General features: G+C 34.4%; 2 protein-coding genes and 2 pseudogenes across 2 annotated transcripts; 1 reads left to right on the top strand and 3 right to left on the bottom strand.

The window, feature by feature from the left end:
* Positions 1-1,867: 1,867 nt before the first annotated feature.
* On the bottom strand, positions 1,868-3,259 carry LOC120171282 (annotated as a pseudogene).
* Positions 3,260-12,420: 9,161 nt separating this feature from the next.
* Positions 12,421-15,758, top strand: LOC120171281 (protein WVD2-like 7). Its single transcript, XM_039179009.1, has 9 exons — positions 12,421-12,468; positions 12,854-13,477; positions 13,575-13,988; positions 14,093-14,157; positions 14,508-14,604; positions 14,720-14,791; positions 14,983-15,093; positions 15,206-15,271; positions 15,600-15,758. The coding sequence occupies exons 2-9, from the start codon at positions 12,857-12,859 to the stop codon at positions 15,756-15,758; spliced, it is 1,605 nt and encodes a 534-aa protein (XP_039034940.1). The 5' UTR covers positions 12,421-12,468; positions 12,854-12,856.
* A 949-nt stretch (positions 15,759-16,707) lies between these two features.
* On the bottom strand, positions 16,708-18,894 carry LOC120171280 (formin-like protein 8). The gene is made up of 2 exons (XM_039179008.1): positions 18,095-18,894; positions 16,708-17,995 (listed from the first exon to the last, which is right to left on the bottom strand). The coding sequence occupies exons 1-2, from the start codon at positions 18,892-18,894 to the stop codon at positions 16,708-16,710; spliced, it is 2,088 nt and encodes a 695-aa protein (XP_039034939.1).
* A 4,677-nt stretch (positions 18,895-23,571) lies between these two features.
* LOC120171279 lies at positions 23,572-26,696 on the bottom strand (annotated as a pseudogene).
* Between the last annotated feature and the right edge of the window lie 628 nt (positions 26,697-27,324).

Raw genomic sequence — 27,324 nt, 5'->3', positions numbered from 1 at the left:
ATTTGGGGATTAGAAGGTAATATTTATTTAGATATTTTCCCAACCTATTAATAACACAGATACATCCTACAAACATAACAGCTTAAATCCGGAACCTTTGAAGATAATAATACACTGTTTACCACAAAGATCACTCAATACGATCTTTCTTAAATTCACTAACAAAAATAAATAAATACAATATATAATAAAATTTAATTTTATATATATATATATATATATATATATATATATATATATTAAAACTATCAAATAAAAACTAATCATTAAATGAATAAAAACGTATACAATAAATATTATTTACAAAAAAATACAAACATAAAAATAAATATAAGAGTAATAAAATTTTGATAATTGATCTTATCGTAATTCAAGCATAACTTATATAAATGATTGTGAACATCTACTAATATGAAAAAATTAATATGACAATTTAATCCGACCAGAATCAAACTTAAACTAAATTTCAATACATGTTATAATGTTGTACTAGTTTTACTTTCTAGACGTGTCAATGATTGAAGGAGAGAGATTGGAAAATGAATTTCTCCTCCAAAAGTCGCATTATATTCTACCTGTGAAAGCAAATTTGGACTTTGGAATTTGTAGGCCATTCTGGCGTTTGACGAATAACATTTTCAAATAAAAGCCTTGTAGTTTTTAAATTCCCAATTGCTATATTATTACATGTTCCTTCTCTGTTCGAGAAACTCGATTCCCACATGCAAAACTCAAAATCATAGTCTTCAGAATATTTTTACAATTCAGAAGAACAAGGACACATGGATTTGTCTATATTCGCATATAAATTTATTTGTCAACTTTTTATCACAAACAATTAATTAAGAAAACACAACTACACAAACAATTTTAATACACAATTATATGACCGTTGGTAGGTCTATTTTATGTGAATGAAGGCTTCGAACTACCCATATTTTCCTTCATCTTCAACAAAGACAAGAATTAAATAATAATATGCGACGGTCCAATTTCGGGAAAAAAATAAAAATGAAAAAAAAACATAAATTAGCCGCCAAGGTTTCTACTGATATTGGCTAGGCCTATAAACGAACCGAATGCACACGAACGGAGGTTTGTTCATTTAATAAATAAACGAACATAAACGAACACGAATATAAACAAACAAATTTCTTTTTGTTCATGTTCGTTTATTAAGGAATATAACTTATTCATGTTCGTTCATTTAATAAATAAACGAACATAAAAGAACACAAACATAAACGAACACGAACATAAATGAACACGAATATAAACGAACATAAACGTTGGAGACCCTACCTAGGGGTGTAAACGAGCCGAGTCGAGCTTGAGTATTGCTGAGCTCGACTCGAACTCGAAAACTTTCAAAGTCAGCTCGACTCGACTAGAAAACTCGCGAGCTTAAAATTATCAAGCTCGACTCGAACTCGAAATATAATATTGAAACTCGACTTGAACTCGAACTCGAAAAGGCTCGAACTCAAAAAAAAATTAAGAGCTCGATTAAAACTCGAGACTCGAGCTCGATTCTCGATTCAAGCTCGACATTGCCCTAAGCACAAAGATGCTTAAACCTATTCTCTCTCATCTTCTTTTATATAAGTTACCAACCCTGAGCTGCTTGTTTGCTACTGATGTGGGATTGCATAACATTCCTCCACTTTCTTTCTTCCTCTCTCCTTCAACAACAGTCGAGATGAACACAGATTGTGTTTCATGTGATTGTCGACCTTAATCCTTGGGATCAAACAAATATGTCCTTAGCTTCGTGCTATGTAGAAGTTGAAAATTGAGAGATGAGAGAAGTACGTTGGTTTATTGTTCACACCAACTCATACATCAAAAATCATTCTTTCTCGGCTGGCTAAACTTCCATATCCGTATGGCGCACAAAATTTGTTTGATGAAACGCGTTAAAGAACTTCTCAACCTATGGAATAAGGCCTCACCATTATTGGCTTCTTGAGTTCAAAGTAAGCTGACTTGAGTTGCTGGTTGATCACTATTTACTTGTAAATTCGAATACTCCATTATATATGAAAGAAAAGAAGATTATTTGAGTAGAAGAAACGGTGCTTAATACTTAACATCCCTTCCAGAATCCATCACCTTTGGACTTGGTTTCGATAGCAATCGGTTTCTGGGACTCCTCTTTGCTCATCGGATAACCAGCTGGTGGCGCAGTCACATAGGGTTTTGGCGCAGTGGATGTTGACGGTGTTGGGTATGCAGCTTATGGATCGTTCAAAAAGAACTAAACCATGTTAATATTGTTAAGTTTTCCAAATAAAATTGGGTTAATTATGGAGTTGGTCATCAGAATATCAGATTAATTAATATTTTTAAGATACTTACAAATTGGTCACCAAAATTGATTTAAGAAGATTGGGTTAAACACAAATGATTGAAAATAAACAAACATAACCGAACGAACATAACCGAACGTTCATGAACGTAAATGAACGAACGAGACATTTGTTCATGTTCGTTCATTTAATTAAACGAACACAAAATCTTGTTCATGTTCGTTCATTTAATAAATAAACGCACATAAACGAACTTCCCGCCGTACGGTTCATGAACGGTTCGTTGAACGTTCAGTTCATTTACAGGCCTAATATTGGCAACATCCTGGGGGCTAATTTGAAAAGCCTTCTCCAAAATCACATCAGGAATGGGTGGACTCGATACGAAAGCGGCTCTCGAAGCTATTTGTGCGCCTGGGTTTAGCCTGCTCAGCCCAGAAACAGCCAGAGCAGGCTTCTTCGAGTCCGTGTTATAAAGAAATTGGATCAATCCCCCGAAAAAAACGAACGAGTCACCGGGCTCGAGCCGCCGAGTGAAGAGACCGTTAGAGGTACCACAAAGCCCACGAGGATAACACTCTGGAGACCAATGGTCACTTCGAAGGCTCGAGGGTGGGAATGCGCCGGAACGAGCCCGTCACCGGCTATGTTAACACGGGCCATGGTTATGCCCATGGTGTTAATCCTTGGCAAATTCGCGAGGGTGGTGAGGGTGACACTGAAGCCGAATTGGTTCGCCTTAGTGTCACCGGGTTTGGCTAGAGCCAATGTTGTGAAGTGGGAGGAAAGGGCTAGAGTCGGGTTGAGACATGGCGCATCATTGAGGTACAAAGAGGATTTTGTGTGTCCGCAATGCAATAGTCTCGGACCGGATTGGGGTCGGGTTTAGTAAGTCCCATTAGGAGAGTTGGGGCGATGAATATTTGAAGAAACAAAGTCGAGATTTTCATGGTGACCTTAAAAGTTGGATTTTGAGATTTGAATTTGAACAAGCAGATGGAAATGTATAGATATAGTGGATTTTCGGACAGTGATGTTGTAATTCCACGTGGAAGTGGGGATTGGGTAGCTTAAGAGGCATTAGAATTTAGAAGAAGAAGAAACAAGGCAAGTTAGAGGGCCAGCACAACAGCGACAATTCATGTGTTATTTTAATGTCATATTCATGTTTAAATTCCACTATATTTATCAAACATTTCAAAAAATTTAAAAATTATATTATAACAATTTTGTTATATTTATATATATTTTTGGTCATGTTATTTTCAGGTTATAATTTTACTTATACTATTTATATTGCGTTCATGTAGTTTATATTTTTATATTTTTTGGTCACTGTTTCACATCATATTTTCAATTATATTACTTGTATAATAATATATATTATTTTTTTGAACAATTCTTATATAAGGGAGGGAGAAAGAGAATTTTACTCCTATTGAGTATTAAACTGACATCCTATTATAAGAAAGAATCGAAAACTTTTAATCATATGTTCTAGAGACTATTCACATAATATATATTTATACTTTTAAATTTTTAATTATTCTAATTATATTTTTAAATCTTCATTAAGTAATTGTGTGAATGCAATTCTGTTAAAGAAATTTAAGGGGGAAAATGATAAATGCTCTTCAATAAACTCGATCCAAGGTCTTTGAGATATTTACAATTTACTTTATGTATTAAGTTTGCATTTTTTGTATTTTCTACGTTAAATATCACTCTAAATGATAGTTTTATTTACTTAAATTTTTATTTAACCACCGTCGATTTATTGATTAATATTCCGGCTTAAATTTTATGAAATATTATTATGGGAGCAATTCTTTAAATCTAATTTGCTTCATTCACAAACATTAAGATTTATATTTTTGATCTCACTTAAAAAATATAGTATTTCTTCCTACTACACCAACTTATTATTAGTTTTATTCACTCATTTTTTTTTATAGAGAACTCAATTTTAATGCCATATTTTTTTAATTCTTTATAATACTATTGATAATTTTATTATATTTTTATATATCTAAATGTAGACCAAAAGTAGAGATGTGCAAATTCGGATATCAGATCCGATCCAACCTAAAATTTCGGATATTCGAAATTTTTAAATACTTAAAATAGTGATCCAAATTCGATTAGAAAAAACCGGATATCCGAATTTCGGTATTTGAATTTTCAATAGGATATCCGGATATCCTATCCGAATATATCATTCCCTTTCTTTAGATTCTTTCTTCTCTGCGTGAATCTCTGTAGTGTACTCTCAAAGTTACACCTTAGGGATTAAGGAACCTTCAACGGACGTTTGGTTGTTGCCGGTGAACCACAGGATTTGGAGATGGGTTGTTACCGCTCAAGATCCAACATCCAACCTTTAACGGTGTTAGAGATGGATCACCGTTTCAGTTTAAAATGTCGTGGTTATTCATCCGCGGGAGTTGGTTGTTGCCGATGAACCGCTGATGTGGAAGAGTTACTGACGGTACTGACCACCATGAACCAGAGGTCGATGGGATTTCAATCTCTTTATATTCGATCATGTTTGTATGCTGCAGAACTTAAATCCTAATGCCATGTAAGTACAAATGTTAACCCAATTAAGGGTGCTTTTATTTACTTTAATTTTCTTTCGATAATGAATTTTGTTTAGTGGACACTATATATATCCCGCTTTGCATATAGATTCTTGAAAGAGAAAAACCCACAATCAAACAAGTTCATTGCAGAAGCATTGAAAAAACATTATGGTTGGGAAAGTTACGAAGAACTGAGATTTGTCTTGTAACAACCCCAAATTGATATGAGTGTCTCAATTCGATCTAAGGTGTTACATTAGTGTCGACAATAATTTTTTGTTCGAGTTTATGTATTTATAATAATATTATGATAATTCTATATTATTATTATTATTATTATTTGTTAACATACATTTTCGTCCAGGTACAACACTCTTAACAACCTCGATTTAGTGAGATTTAGAAAACAAACATAACGTTAGAGTTTTACTAGGATTCAAACTCCTAAAATTATGATAGAGTTTTATTATGATTCAAACTCCTAAAAATAGGATAGCATTTTACTATGGTTCAAACTCCTAAAAATAGGATCTATAAGCATTATAAATAGACATTGTAACTCACTATTGTAACAGACAATTGATACGCAAAATACGAATAGAAAATTTGGAGCAATCAAAACATTTTTTTTTTGCAAAGTTTCGAAGGCAACAAAGGTAAAAAAACCTTACATTTTTCGGTTGTTAGGTTTGCATGTATCGTTTGTTTCTTGCTTTCTATTTGTAAAACCACAAAAACTCAAAAGGCCGATGACCAGAGGAGATTTTTTTTCGAAACTAACTTTTTAGATCTACGGAACCCCGAGACTATTTTGTGAAAATCGTTCAGACGTTTGGAAAGAAGAGTGGAAGAGCTTTAAAAAATTTAATTTTTTTTATATTTTATTTTTCCCTTACTATTATTATTATATATACTTCATTATTATTATTATTATATTTTATATGTTTTATTTTGTTTTATCTTTTTTTAATTTATTATTATTTTTTAAAACATTTTATTTATATGTATATTCATTATATATTTTTATCTTATTTTATTTCATTTCCATATCATTATTATATTTTTTTCTCTCTCTATTATTTATCTATACGTATTACTATTATATATATATATACATTTTTTCCATTTATTTTTTTATTTGTTGTAAATATTATATTTATTATTACATATATACATATATTTTATTTATTATTCTTATATCCTTCTATTTTTATTTTATTTTATTACTCTTTACTTACTGTTTTTATTATTATTATTATTATTATTATTATTATTATTCTATTTTATTTTTTTCTATTTACCCTTTTTATTTTTTTTCCTCCATTTCATTTTTATTACTTATCTTCATTTTTTATTTTTTTTATCTTCTTTACATTTTTTTATTTGTATTTTCTTCTTATTTTATTTATTTATTTGTTTATTATGTATATATTATTATCATTCTTTTTTCATTTTATTTTTCTTATCGTATTCATTTTTATCTTCACTTTTTTTATTCTTTTATTTAGCCGTTTTTTTATTTTCTTTATTCTATTTATTTTCATTTTTGTATCTAACACGTTTCTTGACTCTCTTAAGGGTACACCTTTAAAACTATATAAGATAAGTAATTAGGATCATATTTTTACCTTTTAATTTTAAATTAGAATTTTTCTTAATTTAAGACAACTGGAAATTGCGTAGTACCGAAAGGGCAGTTCAAGGGTGCTAACCCTCATTGACTGTAACTGACTCCCGAATCCGACACATCTTTGGAAAGACGCAGATCAGGTAAGAAATAGGGTATCCGATCAACCCATTTATTTTAAAATAAATGATCGATGGTGACTCCAATTCGTTTAATCTAAGTTGAAGCCCAATTTCGGGGCCCAACCGAAAGACGATTCCGACATTATTATTACAAATAATACAATAAATTAGAGTTTATGTATTTATAATAATATTATGATAATACTATATTATTATTATTACAATTAATACAATAAATCGGAGGCCCATTTACAAAGCCCATTTACAAGTGAAGACCCAAATATACCCAAACTTGAGGCCCATTTACAAAACAACAAACCCAATTACAAGAACCCGAAGGCCCAAACCCGAAGATAAATTGGAGGTCCAGACCTGAGAAGACAAACTCGAGAAGCCCAAACTCAGTTAGGGTTTTTCCACATCTCAGCTCCAGCCGCTAGCAATCATCAACCATCCGAACAAAATAGAGATGAACGACCCAGATGATTCCAACAGAAACCCTAGGGTTTCATTACAACCCTAGGGCTATTATGGTCGCCGCCTCTAGGTGCTCCATTAAGCTGTTGTCATGCCATCACCGCCTCACCAGATGAATCCAGAAGATTTGGGTGCATTTAATGCACTCTGCAAGATTAACCGCACACCTCACAACCCTAGGGTGAGTCACCACCGTAGCTCCAGTGACTCATCGAAAGTCTATCATTGCTAACGGCACCCCTGAGGCCTATAAAAGGCCACTGATCCTGCAAGAAAAAAGGAAGGGCAAGGTCGAAAAACACACAGACAACGAGAGAAAAAGAGAACGAGGAGGCGAATAACTGCAAGTAAGAGACGAAAAAGCCATAAAAAATATCAACAACGAAAAACAGAAGAATATATAAAGGAAATGACTTACCACGATCGTCGGAGCCTCCACGCGCCATCGGAGAACTAAGACATCGAAGGTAAAAAGCCTAGATCTACTGCGTATGGGGGGTTTTAGGAAGAATAGGGGTCGTATTCAGTTTTAGGGTTAAAAATGTAATTTCAGTGTAATTTTGTAAATTTTGACCACCGTAAATGGTGGTCGACGGTGGTTGGCCGATGACCGGTTTCCCTCCGACGAGGGAAATCTAGAGAGAAGTAAAAGAGAGAAATGAGAAATTTTGGCCTTTTAGGCTGGCCAGATGGGTATTTATACCCAAATCAAAACTACGTCATTTCAAGAGGGGCCTCTACGTAATTTTATGCATGGATAAATTATATCTGTGGTCCCTATATATTGTACTCCTTACAATTTAGTCACTGAAATTATATTTATGTGCATTTCAATTTGGCATTCACATTTTATTTTATTTCTTTTTAATCACTAACAATATTTCTATATATTTTAAGGTAAAATATCCATTTTAGTCCCTATTTTTTAATAATTTATATTTTAATCCCGTATAATTATTTATGGTTAAATTACACTGTTAATACCTAGAATTTTGATATTTTTCATGATTTAATTTATTGTAGTTATTATATGTATTCGAGTTATATTATTTTATACAATGAATCATAAAATATTTCCTTAACTTATTAGGAATATATTTTAAATGATTATTGGTATAAAATAATACCCTGATGTTTGTTGGAGAGATCATAAATTAAATTAAATTAAATTCAAACTTGTAAAATTTTATTGCAAAGACATTTAATTAATGAACAAATGTACCAATTTTGGGCGTTGTGGGAGTGCTAATCATTCACTACACGTAACCGACTCCCGAACTCATTTTCTGGTAAGCAGACAATTTTTGTGTTGTTTTAATAATATTTTTATAAATTTTATTAAAATAATCAAGTGTTTTTGGTGACCAATCACACCTCGATCAATGATTGGTGGCGACTCCTCAAATTGTGTTTTATCTTATGTAAGAAGAAAAACACTTACTTTTTCGAGATGATATTTATAAAATAACGACAATTGTTTTCGTCGGGAAAATATCGTTTTGACAATTAGGGCTATTGAAGCGAATCACAGTAAAAATTCAGGAAAAACAAAATTTTTGTTAAACCATTTAAAACCATAAAACAATTTAGAAATAAAAACACATCTTTAGAAAAATCATTCACAATTAAAATAGAATCCAATAGAGTCCCATGTCAAAATAAGATACAAACTCAATGTAAAAATAAATGTAACCTACATGCCCTTAATTACACTTGTACTGTACTCTCAAGCAGTGCTGAAGGAACTCCCATACTGATGTCGATAAACGCATATAATCGATCTTTAACTTGAAATAGTAAATAACAAAGTGAGATTTGGGAAGCTCAGTAATACAATACTACCAGATAAATGTTAGAGGACAAGCAGGTATATGATACAACATAAAATTTTCCTTATTGATTCAAGCATCTATAGGTTTTTGTGACGAACTGAGGTTCCACTGATATTTCTTCTGGTAATAGACATAAAGCTTACAGTTCAGAGGAAACTTTTAGAGAAACATATTCAGGAGATCAAAATAGGATGTCTAATGTGTTCCCTCAAAATCAGAATAAATGAAATCATAGATAAAAACAATAGTAGAGTATTTCAGTAAAACACTTTTTTTAAATAATTATAAAACCCTTAAACCAAATACCGATATATAGTTCCCTAGAATTGCGTCCATAAGGACTTACTCTAGTCCCATTGGGCGTAGGAGCCAATATAAGGGAATGCCTTGGGGCCTTAGAGCATACCTAAAGAATACCTTGGGTTTTAGAGCCTACCCAAGGGAGTACCTTGGGGCCTGAGAGCCTACCCAAGGTTTACCTTAGGTCCGTAAGGAATTACCGACTTGATCAGAGTTAAACATATGTACTCCAAACTTCTACCCATACAATATCTTAGTAGAAGTCAGATTGAGTAGTAAACTATAATATCATAATCGTGATCCAGTAAAATATTGTAAAAATGACAACATAATTATTTAAATCACGTAAATGTCCTCTACCTTACACCATATGCAGATCCCCATAACCACATCTATAAAGGCTTACCCTAGGTCTATGGGACCTAGAAGCCAACCTAAGGTAATGCCCTTATGGCCTTAGAGCCTACCCAAGGAATACCTTGGGGGCATTAGAGCATACCCAAGAAAACATCTCGGTGCCTAAGAGTCTACCTAAAGGTCACTTTAGGTCCGTAAGGATTTGCCAACTTGATCAGAGTTGAACCTCCATACTCCAAACTACCCAGATAATATCCAAATAAAATAGTTTCAAACAATACCAGTAATATTCTAAATTAGGAGTCAATTGTACGTTATATCAGAAATTAGAAATCATGTTTTTATTTCAAATAACAGAGTCAAACTTTTAGTAAAACAGAGAAAACATCTTTGTACACGAGAAACACACTAGAGGATCCTGATATTTTTCGGAGGTACTTAATAGTTATCAGGAACAGAAACCATGAAACTTATGTAAATTAATCAGATTTAAGGAATGAGGTCACTATTAAAAGGGATCAATTACTAACGGGTCTACTCAGACATTTAAAATTGATACTTCAGGACCATTTAAGATTCAGGTGCACAGGAAAGTGTTCAAGAACCTTTATATCAGAATAATTTAAGATTCAGATATATCTGGAAGTGGTTAAGATTCATATAGATATATCAGGAGGGATTTCATTACTCAATCTATTAGGACATTTTTGACATTTTGATTTCTGAAGAATTCTCGGTAACTTAATCCAATAATGGTAAACAATGATTTACGATATTCAGGATTTATATTGAATTATTCGAATTTTGTGTAAGATTAGACTAATCAGATTCCAACAGTGCGATACATACCAATAATTCAGACCGAGATGCTTCACGAATATTCTCTTCTTAATACTGATTGCATAACTGAATCGATCACCTTGAGAATCATCATAGATCGATTCTCAAGGAGATGTATAGGTATTCCAATGGTATTATTTATTTATATATTGTATCAGTATCAATAATGTTAGGCATGCCTGGGTCATGCTCCATAACCTTTAGGTACGATACAACATTTAAGTTTATTGGTGTTTCTAGAATTTATCCAAAGACATTCACTTATTTCAAGTCATTAGGATATTTAGGTCACTTCAACACTCGATGTTACTTCGATCATCTTAGAGTTTAAGGTATTATGATCTTTTTAGGGTTTAGGGGCATTTTAATCATTTGAATATTGGAGGTTATTTTAGTTATTTCGTAGCTTGAGGACATTTTGGTAATTTTGTTCAATCTAAACATATGTACTTTTTCTAGTAATTTGGTCAAGTATGACATTTCAGGGTTATTTTTTACTTTTAGGGGCAATCTTGGTCTTTTTGTAATACAATGACATTTATGTAATTTTATTCTATAGAGTTATTTTTGTAATTTCTTAAACAAATATTCCCAACATTTAACCTTTAAAAAATGAATTAGAATTTACGAATCCTGTGCTCAATTTATTTACTAATTAATCATTGAGTTTAGAATTGTTTCTGATCGATCTTCCAATTTCTCAAGCGTGCCATCTGAGTCTTATATAGTGTTCTGCCTTTATTTCCGTATTCAGTTCAAGTCCAACAATATTTAATACACCTAATTCACCAATCATTTCCATTCACGCATTTACCAATTATCAAATAGTTCCGAAAAACATACAAAAGGTAGTAGAGTATTACCTCACTTTTTAATCCATATTGGTTGGTCTATTAAAATCCATTCGATCGCCCTCGATCTTTAATTCCACGTCTACAATGTCTCGATAAATGGCAAAACAAATTGCATCAAAAACGAAACATAGACGTGGAAATTCGTATCAAATCGACAGATAAAATATAAAAAACAGCTTACCGAATTTGAATTTGACGAAACAGACTTCAAATTCAGACTCATAAATCGAAAAACATAGAATATCATTTTTTAGAAATTTTGACTTTTTTATGAAAGTTAAAGTCAATTCTGATCAACGGTCATGTCAAAATCAACGATTCAATTTACCGATTTGGATGGACCGATTGGTTCAGACAGACTCGATTCATTACGATTTGGGTCGGTCCAGTTTGAACATACCAATTTCTAGAAGTCTCCCTAGGTTGTTGAAGAGCCCCACGTGTAGGGGCGGTGCGTGTGCTGGTGACAGGGCCTGTTGAGGGCCTGAAGCAATTACTTGACAATATCAATCCAAAATCAGTCAACTCCATGCCAAAAGCACAAGTAAAAAAATCGAAAGAAATAACCGACCTTACCCTCAATGACGAACGACGAAGGAAGTAACGGGGATAACGAAGTCGACTAGGTTTTGTTCGCGAGGCCACATGTAAGGGTGATCATTCGATCAAGTCAAGTAAAAAAAATTTAGTTATTCAAGTTGAGGAGTCGTATTTTACAATTCAAACTTAACTTGAATTTTTTGAATCGAGTAGAGTTATTCGAGTCGAGTTATTCAAGTTTCTATACTAATTTTATTATAATTGTTTATAGTATTATGTCAATGATTTGTTCTATTTTTTTAATTTTATCTAACCATAATATATATATTTATTCTTTCATATTATAATGTTATTTAGTATATCAAATATAATCATAATATTATATTTTAAAGAAAGTGTATAATATATGCAATTTTTTTATTAAAGATTTATTTTCTTTTTTATTTAGTCCAGATTTTGGCTGGAAAATTTTCCCCATTGTTTTGCTACTTCAAACATGAGTAACTATTCAGGATAATATGCTATTAACAAGCTCCAAAGCTAAATCAACTTTGGGTACCTTTTGTTTTCTGCTTTGGGCCTTTCCACAGTACTAGAAACAAAGTTTTCTACTTTTTAATATGAAAAGGTGAATGTGATGATAGTAGAAAGTGTTTGTGTGTGGGGGCTTAAATTCTTAAATTTATACACATAGGCCACCACATGCCTTCCGTTAATCGTTTCTTTTGTGTCATATTTGGTTTTTCAATTTCTTCGAAGATTCTCATTGGGTCTTTTTAGTGACCCAAGCTTGAAGTTTTCATGGTGGTGTTGGGAATTTAAATCTCTTCAAGTAAAGAATTTTAGGGTCTTCACTTTGTCCTTTTGATCTGAAAAAAAGAGTTGGTTGTTGGTCCCTTTGTTTTTAATTCACCTTCTTCCATCACTGTGTACTGTTGAATCTAATTTTGTTTGTTATTGGGAATTTCGCACTCATAATTGCTTACAACTCCTTTGTCATTCTTGATTTAAAGGCAATGAGTTCTTCAAATCCAGCTCTTGAAGTGTCGGTCTCTTTTGGTAGATTTGAGAATGATTCACTTTCTTGGGAGAAATGGTCGACTTTCTCCCCAAACAGGTACTTGGAAGAGGTTGAAAAATGTGCTACTCCTGGATCAGTTGCCCAGAAAAAGGCTTACTTTGAAGAACATTACAAGAAGATTGCTGCTCGGAAAGCTGAGCTACTGGCTCAAGAGAAACCCGATGAAGGAGATCCGATTCGTAAATCTAATGGCCATGAAGTAGATAAGCAAGAGATTAACTTTTTGAGTGAGGTTAATGAAGGAGATGAGCCGAATCAGGTGCCTGAAATTGCCACAATGTGTCGAGATTCATGGGTTGAGGAATTGAAAGAGATAATAAATAGCACGGTAGAGAATGAAGAGAAAACAGTGGAAAGTCCTGATGAGTTAAACAAACCAGAAGAAACTTCTCTTGAAGTTGAAGGAGCCTTTTTGGCGAAAAAAGAAATGGAAACTCCTTCACAGGAGTCTCGAGATGTTATCGAGTTATCTCAGAGATCGGAAAATATCGTCGACAGTACTCCCGAGATCGAAGATAAAAACTTGAAATTGGATCAATCTGCAAAATCTCATAGGGCGAGTTCATCATCATCATCATCATCATCATCATCATGTTTTTTTATTGATGTTTTGTATATTGGAAAAGATTGACTCAAATGAATTTGTTGTGTAGATCATAGCAGTGAATAAGGAGAGGAATGATTCGAGGCCGAAGAAGAAACCTGCCTCCCCTGTGATTAAAACACCACAAGCTACCACATCTAGAGCATCAAAGCCGACATTAACACCTACGTCGTCTGCTCCGAGACCTCGATCGAAAGCAGGAACTACATTATCTTATTCATCGACTAAGACCAAGAATTCTGCTAATGAACAAAGCAAGAAAGTGATTCCTATATCCTTGCACATTTCTCTTAGTTTAGATCCCTCGATCCCTGGCCCGGCTTCCCTTCCTGCAACAAGGAAATCATTGTTTATGGAGAAAATGGGAGATAAGGACATTGTCAAGCGAGCATTTAAGACATTTCAGAGTAATTATAATCAATTGAAACCTTTCAGTCGGGAACAATCTGCCGCAGCAAAAACGGTGTTATGCTATCTTTTGGAAGTTTTGATCCTTAAGATCTACCTGACATCTCTTTTACTGCTGAATTCAAATTCATGGATCTTTTGTTTCAACATTTCTTGCAGGTACCTGCGAAGGGGAGAGAATTGAGGGTTCCCACTTTGATGACTCCGCAAAAGGAGAATGGCGGGTAAGCTTCTAAGTCGAAAGATTTCAGAATGACTAATGCATACGTTGGTGAATTTGTGTACAACTAGTTCTTCTGTTAAAGCTAATATTAATAGGGAGATGACAGTGTCAAAATTTGGAAAAGCTATCATTGAGCATGTGAGAACTCAGATATGTATATATGTGTGTACACAAGTCATTTACTTCAAGCACACTTAGCTTCTTCATGGCCTTAAATTGGCAGGTCCACATAAGCTTGCCTGTAATTAAAATTCATACCATCAGTTTCTCGATTTCTTCTAGAGGAAGTGCGAATAATTCTTAAAATATTACGTTTAATAGTTATAAGCAGCATTAACTGGTTTGTGACAGGTCTTGTAGAGTTAGTAGCATGGAGAAAAAGAATGCTAAGGCTGCTCCATCTTATTCCGGCTTGAAAAGTGATGAACGAGCCGACAGAAAAAAGGAGGTAAGCAATGAAGACTCCTCCTTTCTATTCCCTTCGTAACACTATTTGTTTCGATATTGATGCACATTGTTCATCTCTAATTTAGAATCTCGACATTTCATATCCTTTATTTCAGTTCTCCAAGAAACCGGAAGGAAAATCCAATGATAGGGAAGCAGCAAGAAGACACCTACAGACGAAATCGATGGTACCATTAACTTCCTTTGTTGAGGATGTCCTGTAATGAATCAGACATAAGATAGAGATATTAACCGGACAGGCCGTTTGGTTGTCGGTTTCTAAGATAAAGAAAATGCCATCACTCTTAGATGTACTTACTGGCATATGCTTTATTAATTTAGACAATGTCCATTGCTCAACACTATGTAATTGACACAGGATAACAGAGATGCAGAGATCAAAAAATTAAGGAAGAGCCTTAATTTTAAAGCTACACCCCTTCCAGGTTTTTACCATGGACAGAGAGCATCAAAAAGCCCTCTCGATAAGGTATTTCCTTGTGCCGTTCCCTTGTTTCCCACTGCATGTAGTTTGATTGCTGTGATCCAACATAAACTTTCATGATTTTGCTATTTAAGTATTTCTCTTTCCTGGATTTTAGCGGTTTTGTTGTCTGATGAAAAGCAGTAGAACTGCTACAAGTGTACAGCCATCAAACAAGTACACAGTAACTTTTAGCTAATATGGAGTCATTCAAACCCCAATTATTATATAAGTTCCGTTTAAGATAATCAGCGGCTAGATGGTACAAACCAGCAGTCCTGATCCGAATAACAAAGCTGCGATTGCAATGTAATGCTGGACTTTCAAGTTGAGGAACTAGTTGGGACAAATCAGTCAGTTTTTGTAGAGATAGTGATGCTTGTCATTTTATTGCTATGCTGTTTTAGGATTGATGTCAGTCCGGTGGAGCGGACATGCATCGGTAACCTGGCTTCCTCAGGTCTATAAGTTGGTACTGAAACTTAACATGTTTCTTGTCTGAAATTTCACAGATTGGTTCCAAGGATGGGATGGAAGAAAACAAGAGGTGTACGTCGGCTTCGGAGGCTAACTACGTTTCCGGGCAAAAAACCCAATATGGTATAAGATCCAACGTCAAAAATACAGTAGATATAGTAGTAGAAAAACGCAAGACTGCGACCGAAAGTTAAATTTATGCTTTTAAATCTATAGGCTATTTTGAGGTTCTACTATTGGATGCGTCCATCCGGGCATCAAGTTGGTAGATATAGTAGTAGAAAAAATATATCGTGGTGTATCTAAAATGTGGACAACAAGAACACCACCGAGTGTGTATCGATGTATCAAATCCTGCTTGACATTTGAGATTGAATCAATTTCAAGTTTCAGTGACAACCCGTTTGTGATATGATCTGGTGCAGCCTATAAAACTTACAATGTCGGTTAACAGCCGCAGCTAACTCGAACTTGAAAATAAGATTTTTGCCTTGGACCTCAACATGCCAACCATCCAAAACAGTCTGTTGAAACAATCTGAAGATGCGATAGGTGAGAAAAGTCCATGTAAGACAGAGTCAAAGACAAAAACATATTTACCGACTTTCAAGTTAAGACCAATAAAAAAGACCTGGAGCCATTTCTTACTCATCTTCCTCCTATCTCTTTACGAAGATAAATGATCTAAACACCAACACCGATTTATATTCTTCAATCAAATTAAAAAGATGACATATTTATTTTATATTCATCGTAACTCATTTATTCCCATAAACTACATATATATATGTTACCTTGTAGCTATCATGACGATACCTTAGTTTTGACACTCAACAAACCTTTTCTCACTAGAGCTAGGTCATGTAGACACCCATCAAACTCCCCTCAAAGAAGTTACGAAGAATGAAATGATTTACGTAAACAAATTAAAATGGTGGGGTTTGAAGCATCAGGGTCTTATGTCATTGCCAAACATTGAAGTTTGGCACTCGGATCAATTCTTTAGAAATTTCATAGTAAAGATCAATTCATAGTAAAGATTCTTTACCTAAACATTGTCTTTCGTATGCCTTAAAATTGTATAAATTCGTCCACCTATAGTATAAAATTCTGCCTGATCTTTACTATGAATGTCTGTTGCGGTCAAGAATCTTCATCCGATTCGCTGGAACTGCTCCACGACTTGTCCGACATGAAATTTGATGGCAACAAGGGGAACCTCATTTTGGTTCTCGATCCCTGTGAGTTTGGTGATTGTGGCCCATTATTTGCAGTTGTTGGTGCGTTCCTGCTTTGTTGGTTCCTAGCTATTTGGAGGCACGCCTGGTCGACCATGCCGAGGAAGTCTTTAACGATAACAAAGACTTGGAAAGGATCCTTCGAAGACCCCGCTTGATAATACTCTGTAGTTATTCTTACAATTTCCATCACTCTCTTTTTCTCTTCTCTGAACACCTTCAGTTCGGCTTCAGCATCGTCGATAAACCCTTTCATTTCTTGCTCGAATCCCCCTTTTCCATCGGCCATACATTGTGATACAAGCTGCTTGGTTTCTGCTACGCCAGCAGCAATAGCTGAGCATGTGTCTGAGAATGTGTAGAAATCTATAGAGGCTGCTTTCTTCACGTTGTAGAACTCAGCACTGAGGCCTCCTACCACCGGTAATCCGAGCATTATGTATTCATTCTTTCGATCCACCTTCGATGTCGAATTGCCGGTGATGCTATTGCTGCTGCTGCTGCGAATTAGGCTATGACTTCGGCTAATAAAGCATTTCTTTCCCTGTGACCGGACTACTTCTTCGACCACAAAGTGGAGTAAAGTAGTCTTTCCATCGGTGCTTTTAACGTCGTAGAGCTTAAGTAGCGACGTAAGGTTAAAAGCTTGAGCATCGCCTCTGGCAGTCCCGGCATTCATATGATTGCCGGCCTTGAGTATTGCTTCGAGGAGTTTCATGAACAGCCTTTGAGAACGAAGCTCCTTGCAGCCTAACTCTAGAGTTTGTAAACATTCCTTCATGTGGAGAATTTCCAAGTCATAGTTTGATCTAAACTGCATGGCATTAAGGCGTGTGAAGGCCGATGGAAGAACTTTTAAAATGTGGAACAAAAAAGATTCAGCACCGGCAAGTCTCGTCGGATCACCGTCGAAATCGAGGATCTGGGATTGTTCTTCTTCGTTGGGGGCAATTCTCACGAGCTTTTCAAGAGTATCAGCATCGAGACCTTGGCCTTCATTGAGGGCATCAAGCAGTTCATTACGAGATAGGGCTAGAGATTTAAGCACGATTGAAATGTTCTGGGATTTTCGGGCATCGAGAACCATGATCTGTGCTGGTTGGCTAGCGCTCTTTGAGTTGTTTTCACTTGTAGGAGATTTCTTATTGGTTGCCACATACCCGAATAAAGCCTCCATAAGATTATCATCAACCCTGAAGAAGTGAAGAATCAATTGCATTTTTTGGTCAGAAAAAGAGCAGAGTCGGCTTAATAGTTCGAGAAATGGTGAAGATGAAAAGTGAAAAACTTACGTAAAAGATCCGCCATTGATTTTGTCCCACACCATGGAATGATCGGCATGCTTCTTGTTCACCTTATCCCAGTGTAATGGCTTCAATTTCACCTGGTAATCGTCACCATCTCCAGAAGATTCCCCCGCTTTACACCTACCGGAGTTATTTCTGGCTGCCGGAGGAGGTTTCAAGGACGTAACTAAACCGCCGGCTTTCTTAGGTGGAGGTGGAGGCGGGGCGGGGGATTTTGGTGGAGGCGGCGGTGGCATTGGTGGTGGTGGAACATGGGAAGCTGAAGATTTCCCACGAAGCAAAGGAAATTCATTGGTCGGCTCTATCTTCTTGCTTCGATCTCCTTTCCGAAACATTCCACCGCCATCTCCGCCTTCTTCTTCTTCTTCATCCTTTGGAACATGCAAAACTTCTAGCTGGAACCCATTCATGGCAGCTTCGTTTTGAAGCTGCCTCCAATAAAGAACATCCAAGCCATTTTCATCCACGATTAAACCCTTTATATTGCCATCGACTCTAGCGAACTCATCCAGGGGCACCCTCGGCCGGGAACTATCCCCAACTCTCTCCCTTTTGCCTTGAGCAAGATCATATCTTCTGATGAAAAAGAAGAATACTGCGGCGATGACAATAGTGATCCCGGCGGTAACAGCTACTGCCTTTGCAATTGTACCGTCGGCTTCGTTCCCCGAAGACGATGTTGTTGTTGATGGCGACCACGGTGGTGGCGGCGTTTGCGTTGGGTAGAGGACTTCAATATTTTGAGGCGAAGCCTGGGAAGAAGAGAAAGGCAACAGAAGCAGCATGTTGAGAGGAATCAATGTTGGAAACGTGACAGCAATGAAAGAGCCGGGATTGAGGAGGAAGACGTGAGGAGAGAATTAAATGTAATGATTTTGGCTATGTTTTTGTTTCTTTTTTGTTGGTCGGATTGTTCTTTTTGGATTTAGTATTTTAGTTGTTTCTAAAGAGTTGTTACTCCGTTTATGTTCCGTTCCTCTATGGCCGCCGATTCTTGTAAAAATACGAGATCTGATTGATCTAATCCGACGATCCAATGACACGAACTAAAAAAAGGTAAATTACATGGGTGACAACCAAACAATGGTCATTAATTGATCTTGTCACCAAACTATTTTTTATCTCAATTCGACCACTAAACTTTTAAATTGATTCAATCAGACCACTCTCCGTTAAAAAAACAGACTTGCTGACGTGTCTGTTAATAAAATTGGCATAATTATATATTTGGTCCTTAATATTAGAATAATTATACATTTGGTCCTTAATATTTACATATTATATGAATTTAGTCACGATTTTAATTCAATTAAATAAATTTAACTATCCAATTAGAATATGACATGTGTCACCACCCTGATTGAAATGGAAAATTGAAGACACAACAATGCGCCAAAGGAGAATCGAACTTGTGTTTATGGGGGAGAATAATCAAGCGCGTAAACCGTTGGGCTAAGGGTCCTATATGATTCTAACTTACAACAATTTGTATTTGACTTGTAAAAGTTTGTTAATGATAAAAAATAAACAAATTATTTGTTTAAATAATTTTTTTTCTTTAACCGTTAATCGAACCGAAATTTATTTGAAAATTATTAACCGAACCAAATTAACCAAAATTTTTTCTTTAACATTAATCGAACCGAAATTATTTGATCGTTAATCAAACCAAAAATTATTTGAAAATTATTAACCAAAACAAATTAACCGAATTTTTTTCTTTAACATTAATCGAACCGAAATTATTTGACCGTTAATCGAACCGAAATTTATTTGAAATTTATTAACCAAATTTTTTTCTTTAAACATTAATCGAACCAAAATTATTTGACCGTTAATCGAACCCAAATTTATTTGAAAATTATTAACCGAATTAACCAAATAAATTAAATTATTTTTATTTAACAGTTAATCGAACCGAAATTTATTTGAAAATTATTAACCGAACCAAATCAACCGATTTTTTTTCTTTAACCATTAATCGAACCGAAATTATTTAACCGTTAATCGAATCGAAATTATTTGACCGTTAATCAAATCGAAATTTATTTGAAAATTATTAACCAAATAAAATAAATTATTTTTTCCTTAACCGTTAATCGAACCGAAATTTATTTGAAAATTGTTTACCGAATTGAATTAACCGATTTTTTTTATCATTAACAAACTTTTTGAAAGTAAAATATAAATTGTTGTAAATTAAAACCATTTGGGACCCTTAACCCAATGGTTTGGGTGCCTGGTTATTCTCCCCTTCAGATATAGGTTTGATTCTTATTGAGTACCCACAACATTCGAGTCGGGATACGGACTAAAAAATCTAAAGACCCAGATACCCGAAAACCGGGTATCAAAATTTGAACACCCCTAATTAAAACTATATCCTCCTGTGATAAGAAACTCTAAGTTCTTCAATAATTTTATATACCATTTGATAATATTTTAGGTAATACATTATATTTTTGTCTTAAATAAAGATTTAATTTTTTTAAATTTTAAAAAAATTAAATTTAACTTAATTAATATATTGTTGGTATAATATATAAAATGATGCAAGATTCAAACGTTTAACATCTTTTATGTATTTGATTAGTTTTGATTTCTATTAAGTACCTCGATTATTTCCTTATAAATTAAAATAATATGGATAAATTACATAAATATTCCTTCGATTATAGGTTACTATTTTATTAAGTCTTTCGATTATTAAAAATTATAATTGTCTGACTATAAAGTGTTGATTTGTTGAGTCACTCGACTATTAAAAGTTACAAAATGGTCACTCGACTATTCACTATGTTCCAAAATTGACGATATTCTGAACTAAACGTTATCCTACTGACTGTGACATGATAAAATTTTATCCCAAAATCTCAAATAACTATCATGTCTCAATCATCATGTTCCAACTTAAACAACATCTAATTTTTTAACGGAAAATAATGAGTTTGGAACATAATGAATAGTCGGGTGACCATTTTGTAACTTTTAATAGTCGAGGGACTTAACAAAACAACATTCTATAGTCAGAGGACCATTTTGTAACTTTTAATAGTCGATGGACTTAATAAAGCAATATCCTATAGTCAAGGGATCATTTGTATACTTTACTGGATATATAATTACTCTGTAGTATCAAATTTATTTTTAATTTTAATTTTTAATTAAATGTTAATTTTATAATAAAATGTTTTATATTTACCTCGTTTGAAAATAAAAGCATTAAATAGAAGTCATTCCTAAAATAAAATTCATTTGAACTGTTAGTATTGGGTTCAAATTGATTTGATAATTTAAACTTTAATTTAATTATTTAAAAAGAAAATAAAATATTGCACACTGCCTCTTATTGGAGGAGATTAAGAAGTCTATGTTAGATTAAAGTGGGAATAAGAGCCCTTGAACTCGATCGTTATACCTATTGTTGAATGCAGTGCAATATTTTTTTTCAAGCATGACTTTATGCACGCTGCTTTTAATGGTACTACTCTAGTTCTTGCAGATGATTGAGAAGGATGTAGGTAGTAATCTTGGAAAGTTGTCAGTTCGTTACTCGGACATTCCCTTAGTTACGAGGAGGTTTACTATATAAAATATTGTAAGCCTCTTGTGGTCAAAATTGAGGCTAAATCATTTAAAATTAGTAGAGTTGGTGGAACGACTGTCATTAAAGTAGGTACTTAGTTCTTCCAATCACTGTATTAGAGTAGGTAGTTAGTTCTTCAAATGACTGTTATTAATCGTATTAATCAAATGTGTGTAATTTTTTTTGAAAGAATAAATATGAGGCTGGAAAAGGGGCACGAATTAATTAAAATGCGATTTTTTATAATCAAGATTTTATTACCCAAAATAGCAGTAAGCTGCTAACAAAACAATCCAATCAAAGGAGCAAGAACGGGGATCTATTTACAACAAAATTAGATTATACCCCAAAAGTTACAAAGAGCTAAATTTATACTATCTAATCTATTAATATTCCTATTACTTAGAAGAGATCCAACTATCTCCTTAATAGTATTGATAATTCTCTCTTCGGTTCTGCAAATTCCTTTGAATATCCTTCGATTCATTTCCTCCCAAATGGTGTAATTAAAGGCGTACCATGATAGCTTAAGAATGCAAGAGATCAATGAATTACCTTTCCATGTAGATGTCGCCCATTCCAACAGGTTAGGCCAAGTCGAGAAATGCATGCTCAAACCAGAAAGTTGAATGATTGATCTCCAAATGGAAGCTGTCTTCAAGCACTCGGCAAAGAGATGGTTTCTAGTTTCCTTTGCTTCCGAACTGAAGATGCAGAGATCATTGGTAATAAGACCAAAGCTTTGCAGTCTGTCCTTAGTGGGGAGCCGACCCAGAATAACCAACCAAGAAATTAAGCTATGCTTCGGTACATGAAGGGGATACCAGATTAATTAATGCCATGGGACTTTAGTTTCTTTAGGACGAATCTCGTTCCAAATATCCTTAGTGGTTTTTGCTGCTGTTACAAGCATTGTTTGGGCAACTCTTCTGATTTTCAGCATTCGATTGAAGCTCCAGCTTGCATTTTGCGGTCCTTCCATGGTCCAGAAATCTCGTGTGGAATAAAAGGGTTAAAATGCTATTTGTTGTCCAAAGACTGAAGGAATAGTTTGGGGCTCAAAGATTTGGTGCATTGGAATAAGACTTGCTTGTTTATGCTCATCAAATCAATTTTAAGAAGGGAAAGTTTATTATAAATTGCATGGATCTACGAGTATGTGCTTAAGGGATATATCTTTTGATAAGTGAGTGTGAAAGCAGAGGGTAACCGGACTTGGAGAAGTTTATTGAAGCTAAGGATTACTACCAATCTCACTCTTACTAAGACTTCAAATGTTATTAGGCAGAGAAGGAATGAGATAGAGTGATGTAAGACTTGAAAATGAATTAGATCCGCCTGAAGTCCATCCGAACTTGAATTAAAATGGTCTTTAACTGCTTCAGACTTAAATTTTTTTGACCTGAACTGACATCGATTCGAACTGAACCTGGTGTCAAATCAACCTGAAAATGATCCTACCTGATTTGATCTGGACCCGGTCTGATTTGACCTAGACTCGACCTGATCCGAGTCGTAGCATCAAATTGACATGACTTGACATGTATCTGATTTTACCCGACCTGACAGGATCCGACTGAAACCTGAACGATTATCCGATTTTACATCCCTACCTACGTTAATGAAGAATTATTGATTTGTTATAAATTGTTAACATTAGTGATCAATTCGTTAATTTTAAAATTTTAATAGAAAAAATGAAAAACTTTAATTACCATTTAATTTAGTTTATTCTTACTTTAACTCCGGATTATTACAAATTTAAATATTAAAACATAACTATATCCAGGGCATTAGATTGAACATGCTTATAACAATTGTAATGAAATATTGGTTTATATCGCAAACTACATAAACGGTAAGTGCAACGAAAAGATCATTGCAAATCAAACTCTCCATCCCAAAGTTCCTCGAGGGTCTTGAAAGGACCGTCTTCGGACACGAATTTTTCAGCACGGCAGCATCGTCTTTGTGGGATTTGATGGATCATTTTCAGCTCATCCTCACTCAATGACCAATCGAATATCTCCAGGTTTTGCTTCATTCTCTCGGCGTTGAAACTCTTCACGATTACACTCACACCTTGTTCATAAGCCCATCTTAGACATACCTGAGCTACCGTTTTCCCTTTTAAATTGGCGATTTCCTTGAGAAGCTCACAGTCCATGACTCTGTTGCTACCCCAAGTGGTTCCCGCAGCTCCCAATGGAGAGTAAGCTGACAGAAGGATCCCATTTCCATGGCAGAACTCTTTCAGATTCTTTTGTTGCCACAATGGGTTCATTTCCACCTTCAAAACAAATTGAAATAGCATTTCACCTTACGGTCTCAATTGGCCTAAGTGAGAGTGTGAGAGAGGAAGAGAAAGAGAGAGTTACTTGATTAACAACTGGAGGAATCTTTGCGATTGACAAAATATCCGCCACCTTTTTGCAGGTAAAATTGCTGAGACCTACGGATTTGGTTAAGCCAAGCCTCTGGCAATCTTCCATGGCGGCCCATACGGAGCTTAAATCCATGGGGTAAGAATCTTCCATGGCGGCCCATACGGAGCTTAAATCCATGGGTAAGAAAACATATTCTTTGTCTCCTTCGCTCCTTTTCTTGAAGCTCATATGCCAGTGAATAAGATAAAGATCCAGGTAGTCCAACTTCAGATTCCTATAGTAGTTCAAAAGATGAGAAAAAAAATACAGTATAGCGATACACCAAAAAAAAAAACTGGGAAAGTAGTATTTTACTATAAGCTTCTCTTGAGAGCAGGAAGGACAAGATCGGCATAACCATCGGTGCACCACAACTTGGAAGTGATGAAGAGGTCATTTCGGTAATTGATTAAGCCAAGCGAACATTTGAATGAAAAAATATATTATCTGGATAAACTCTTTAGGTGAGTGTGTGACGAGTTTATTTTGTACGGTAGTATTTCCCGTAGATCCCAAATCAGTTTTGGAAATCATCTGATGGGCCAATTTTTTTACCGGATGACCTATTGGGCCAATTTTACCGGCATTCTCCAATTGGGTAAGTTCAGTTGGACCAGAAAATTTGTATGAATTTTTGGATATAAATATATTTGATCAGACAATCACTCATCTATCACGTCCTTATAACTTTGCAAAAGATGGTGAGGATTGGGATAATCATTTTAGAGTAATATGTTGCAACTTATGGTGAACGTGTAACCAAAAGATATTTAATGTTGATTATATCCAGCAGAAAGGTATTTTAGATGCGAGCAATAGATTATGTTTGATGATTAAGATGGCTCGTCAATTTGGAATGTGAGCTAACAAGCATACTATGAGGACGATTGTGTGGTCTAATTTAGATGAGGGACATAGACTAAGGTTTAAGAAGATGGGGCAAAAAGTACATCCACAAGGTTAGCTTCTGAGTGGAGAATTCTTTGTGACTCTAATGGTAATTGGTTTTTTTTATATATAGATATGGGTACATAATTATCTATCGTTCGGTGTTTGAAGTGGAGTTGTGAGGTGCTTTAATGTGTTGAATAAAGCTTGGGATGTAGAGATTATAAGGCAATTTTGGAACTTTATAATTTTGAACTAAAATCATTTGAGAGTCTTAAGTTTTCTAAAGATGAATTGCAAAATGAAATGTAAGCACTGACTGGAAATAAATTAATAGGAATAAATAGAACTTCGATTATGATGTGGAAGAAGCACGTAGAGGCAAAATCGTCTTGATTGGTGTAATCGTTGAAATGAATGCTATCTCCTGAAGTTAATAAAATGTGTATTAGTTCAATTAAAACATTTAAGATGGCAGTTGTGATATGGTAGTTGTGATGATTTGATAATCTCACATAAGCTTTTTCGATCAAGTGTAACATTGAGTAGTATACGCTTTGCTCCGAATTTGATAAATGATTATATATATATTGTGAATATGGAGTTTGATAAGTTAAATCAAACTAAGTGGAGCAATAAGATCACACTTTGGGATAATATGATCTATGTGGAAGCCTACGTGAAAAAGGTTATAAAATGTACTTTAAACTATGATAATCGAACCTTTCATGTTTTCTTTTTGAATTAATCCATTTGCAAACGTCAGGCAGAAAGATATGTTATAGAGTCTATGGTATTAGTATGCAACTTTTATATATACTTTGGTCTTTGACGAGGTAGAAGGATGTTGTCCTGATGGAAAGAAGAGATGGTAATTTCTGTATGATATTGATGATTAAGATTTGAATATTCGTATATTACTATATTATTGGACTATACTTTATTCTACTATGATATAAATTGAAATTCTATGCATAAATATTTTGAAAATCATTTTAAACTCTGATATAAATGAAATTTCTAAGAATATATATTTCGACAATCATTTTAAACTTTGATATAGACAGGATTATAAAATCTAATTTTTTAAATCATTCGTATATCAAATAATTTTTATAATTATAATTGAAATAAATTAGATTTAGTTATTAGAATAGAAAAATTATATATAAGCAATGAAAAGATAAGAGAAGTAAATAATCGTTCAACGAAAAGATCACTGCAAATCAAACTTCTCCATCCCAAAGTTCCTCGAGGGTCTTGAAAGGACCATCTTCGGATACGAAAACTTCAGCACGCCAGCCCCGGCTTTGTGGGATTTGATGGATCATTTTCAGATCATCCTCTCTGAATGACCAATCGAATATCCCAAGGTTTTGCTTCATTCTCTCGGCGTTGAAACTCTTCACTATCACACTCACCCCTTGTTCGTACGTACCTGAGGAACCGTCTTCCCCTTTAACTTGGCGATTTCCTTGAGCACCTCGCATTCCATGGCTCTATTGCTGCCCCAAATGGTTCCTACTGCTCCCAATGGAGAGTAGGCTGATAAAAGGATACCATTTCCAAGGCAGAACTCTTTCTGTTTCTTTTGTTGCCACAATGGGCTCATTTCCACCTTCAAAAACACATTGAATTTAAGCGAATAAGATTCTTCACCTATTACACAATCAGGAATACTTCCCATATTCTTTTTAACAACTCAGAAAAAAGAAACAGAAGAGAAAAATGGTTTGTTTAAAAATGGTGTATCAACTTGAGGAAGAATGGTATAGTTTAAATAGGAACTTGCGATTTAGTTTAAGCCTTTAATTTATTTTAAAAATGGTTAAATACTACTTTTACATTTGCATTATACCAATTCCTTTAAAACATAATAATAAATATTCTTTATTTATTTAAAACATAATAATAAAATTGAGAGGAAAGTACATAAATGATATCCCGACTATAGGAGTTACTTTTGTTGAATACCTTAACTAATAAAATCATATTTTTAATGATATCTACTGACATCGTCGTCGCTTTCAAACACTGGCTCGATGATATAATATTTCAAGCACTAGTTCGACAACATAATGTAAACGAAGAGTCAATCCACAAAATATAGCTCAGACGATTTTGTGATCAAATTTTATCATATTCTAGTTAACATGTTAGCGTTCAGCTCAGACGACCGCTAATTTTTTTAATGGAAAATGATGAGTTTGAAATGTATGAATAGTTGAGTGATCATTTTGTAACTTCTAATAGTCAAGAGACTCAATCGAATAACGCTCAATAGTCGGGAGACTTAACAAAATGTCTCTAATCAG

Source organism: Hibiscus syriacus, unplaced genomic scaffold (assembly GCF_006381635.1).
Source record: "Hibiscus syriacus cultivar Baekdansim isolate YM2019G1 unplaced genomic scaffold, ASM638163v2 tig00111832_pilon, whole genome shotgun sequence".
NCBI classification, from domain to species: Eukaryota; Viridiplantae; Streptophyta; class Magnoliopsida; order Malvales; family Malvaceae; genus Hibiscus; species Hibiscus syriacus.
The sequence above is the reverse complement of the archived record's forward strand: the minus strand, read 5'-3'. Positions and strand labels throughout refer to the sequence as shown.

Coding starts and splice junctions, on each gene's coding strand:
- LOC120171281 (XM_039179009.1), top strand. CDS start 12,857: ATGAGTTCTTCAAATCCAGCTCTTGAAGTGTCGGTCTCTTTTGGTAGA. Junction 14,605..14,719: donor GAGCCGACAGAAAAAAGGAG/GTAAGCAATGAA, acceptor CCTTTATTTCAG/TTCTCCAAGAAACCGGAAGG. Junction 14,792..14,982: donor ACCTACAGACGAAATCGATG/GTACCATTAACT, acceptor TAATTGACACAG/GATAACAGAGATGCAGAGAT.
- LOC120171280 (XM_039179008.1), bottom strand. CDS start 18,894: ATGCTGCTTCTGTTGCCTTTCTCTTCTTCCCAGGCTTCGCCTCAAAAT. Junction 17,996..18,094: donor ATCAATGGCGGATCTTTTAC/GTAAGTTTTTCA, acceptor TCACTTCTTCAG/GGTTGATGATAATCTTATGG.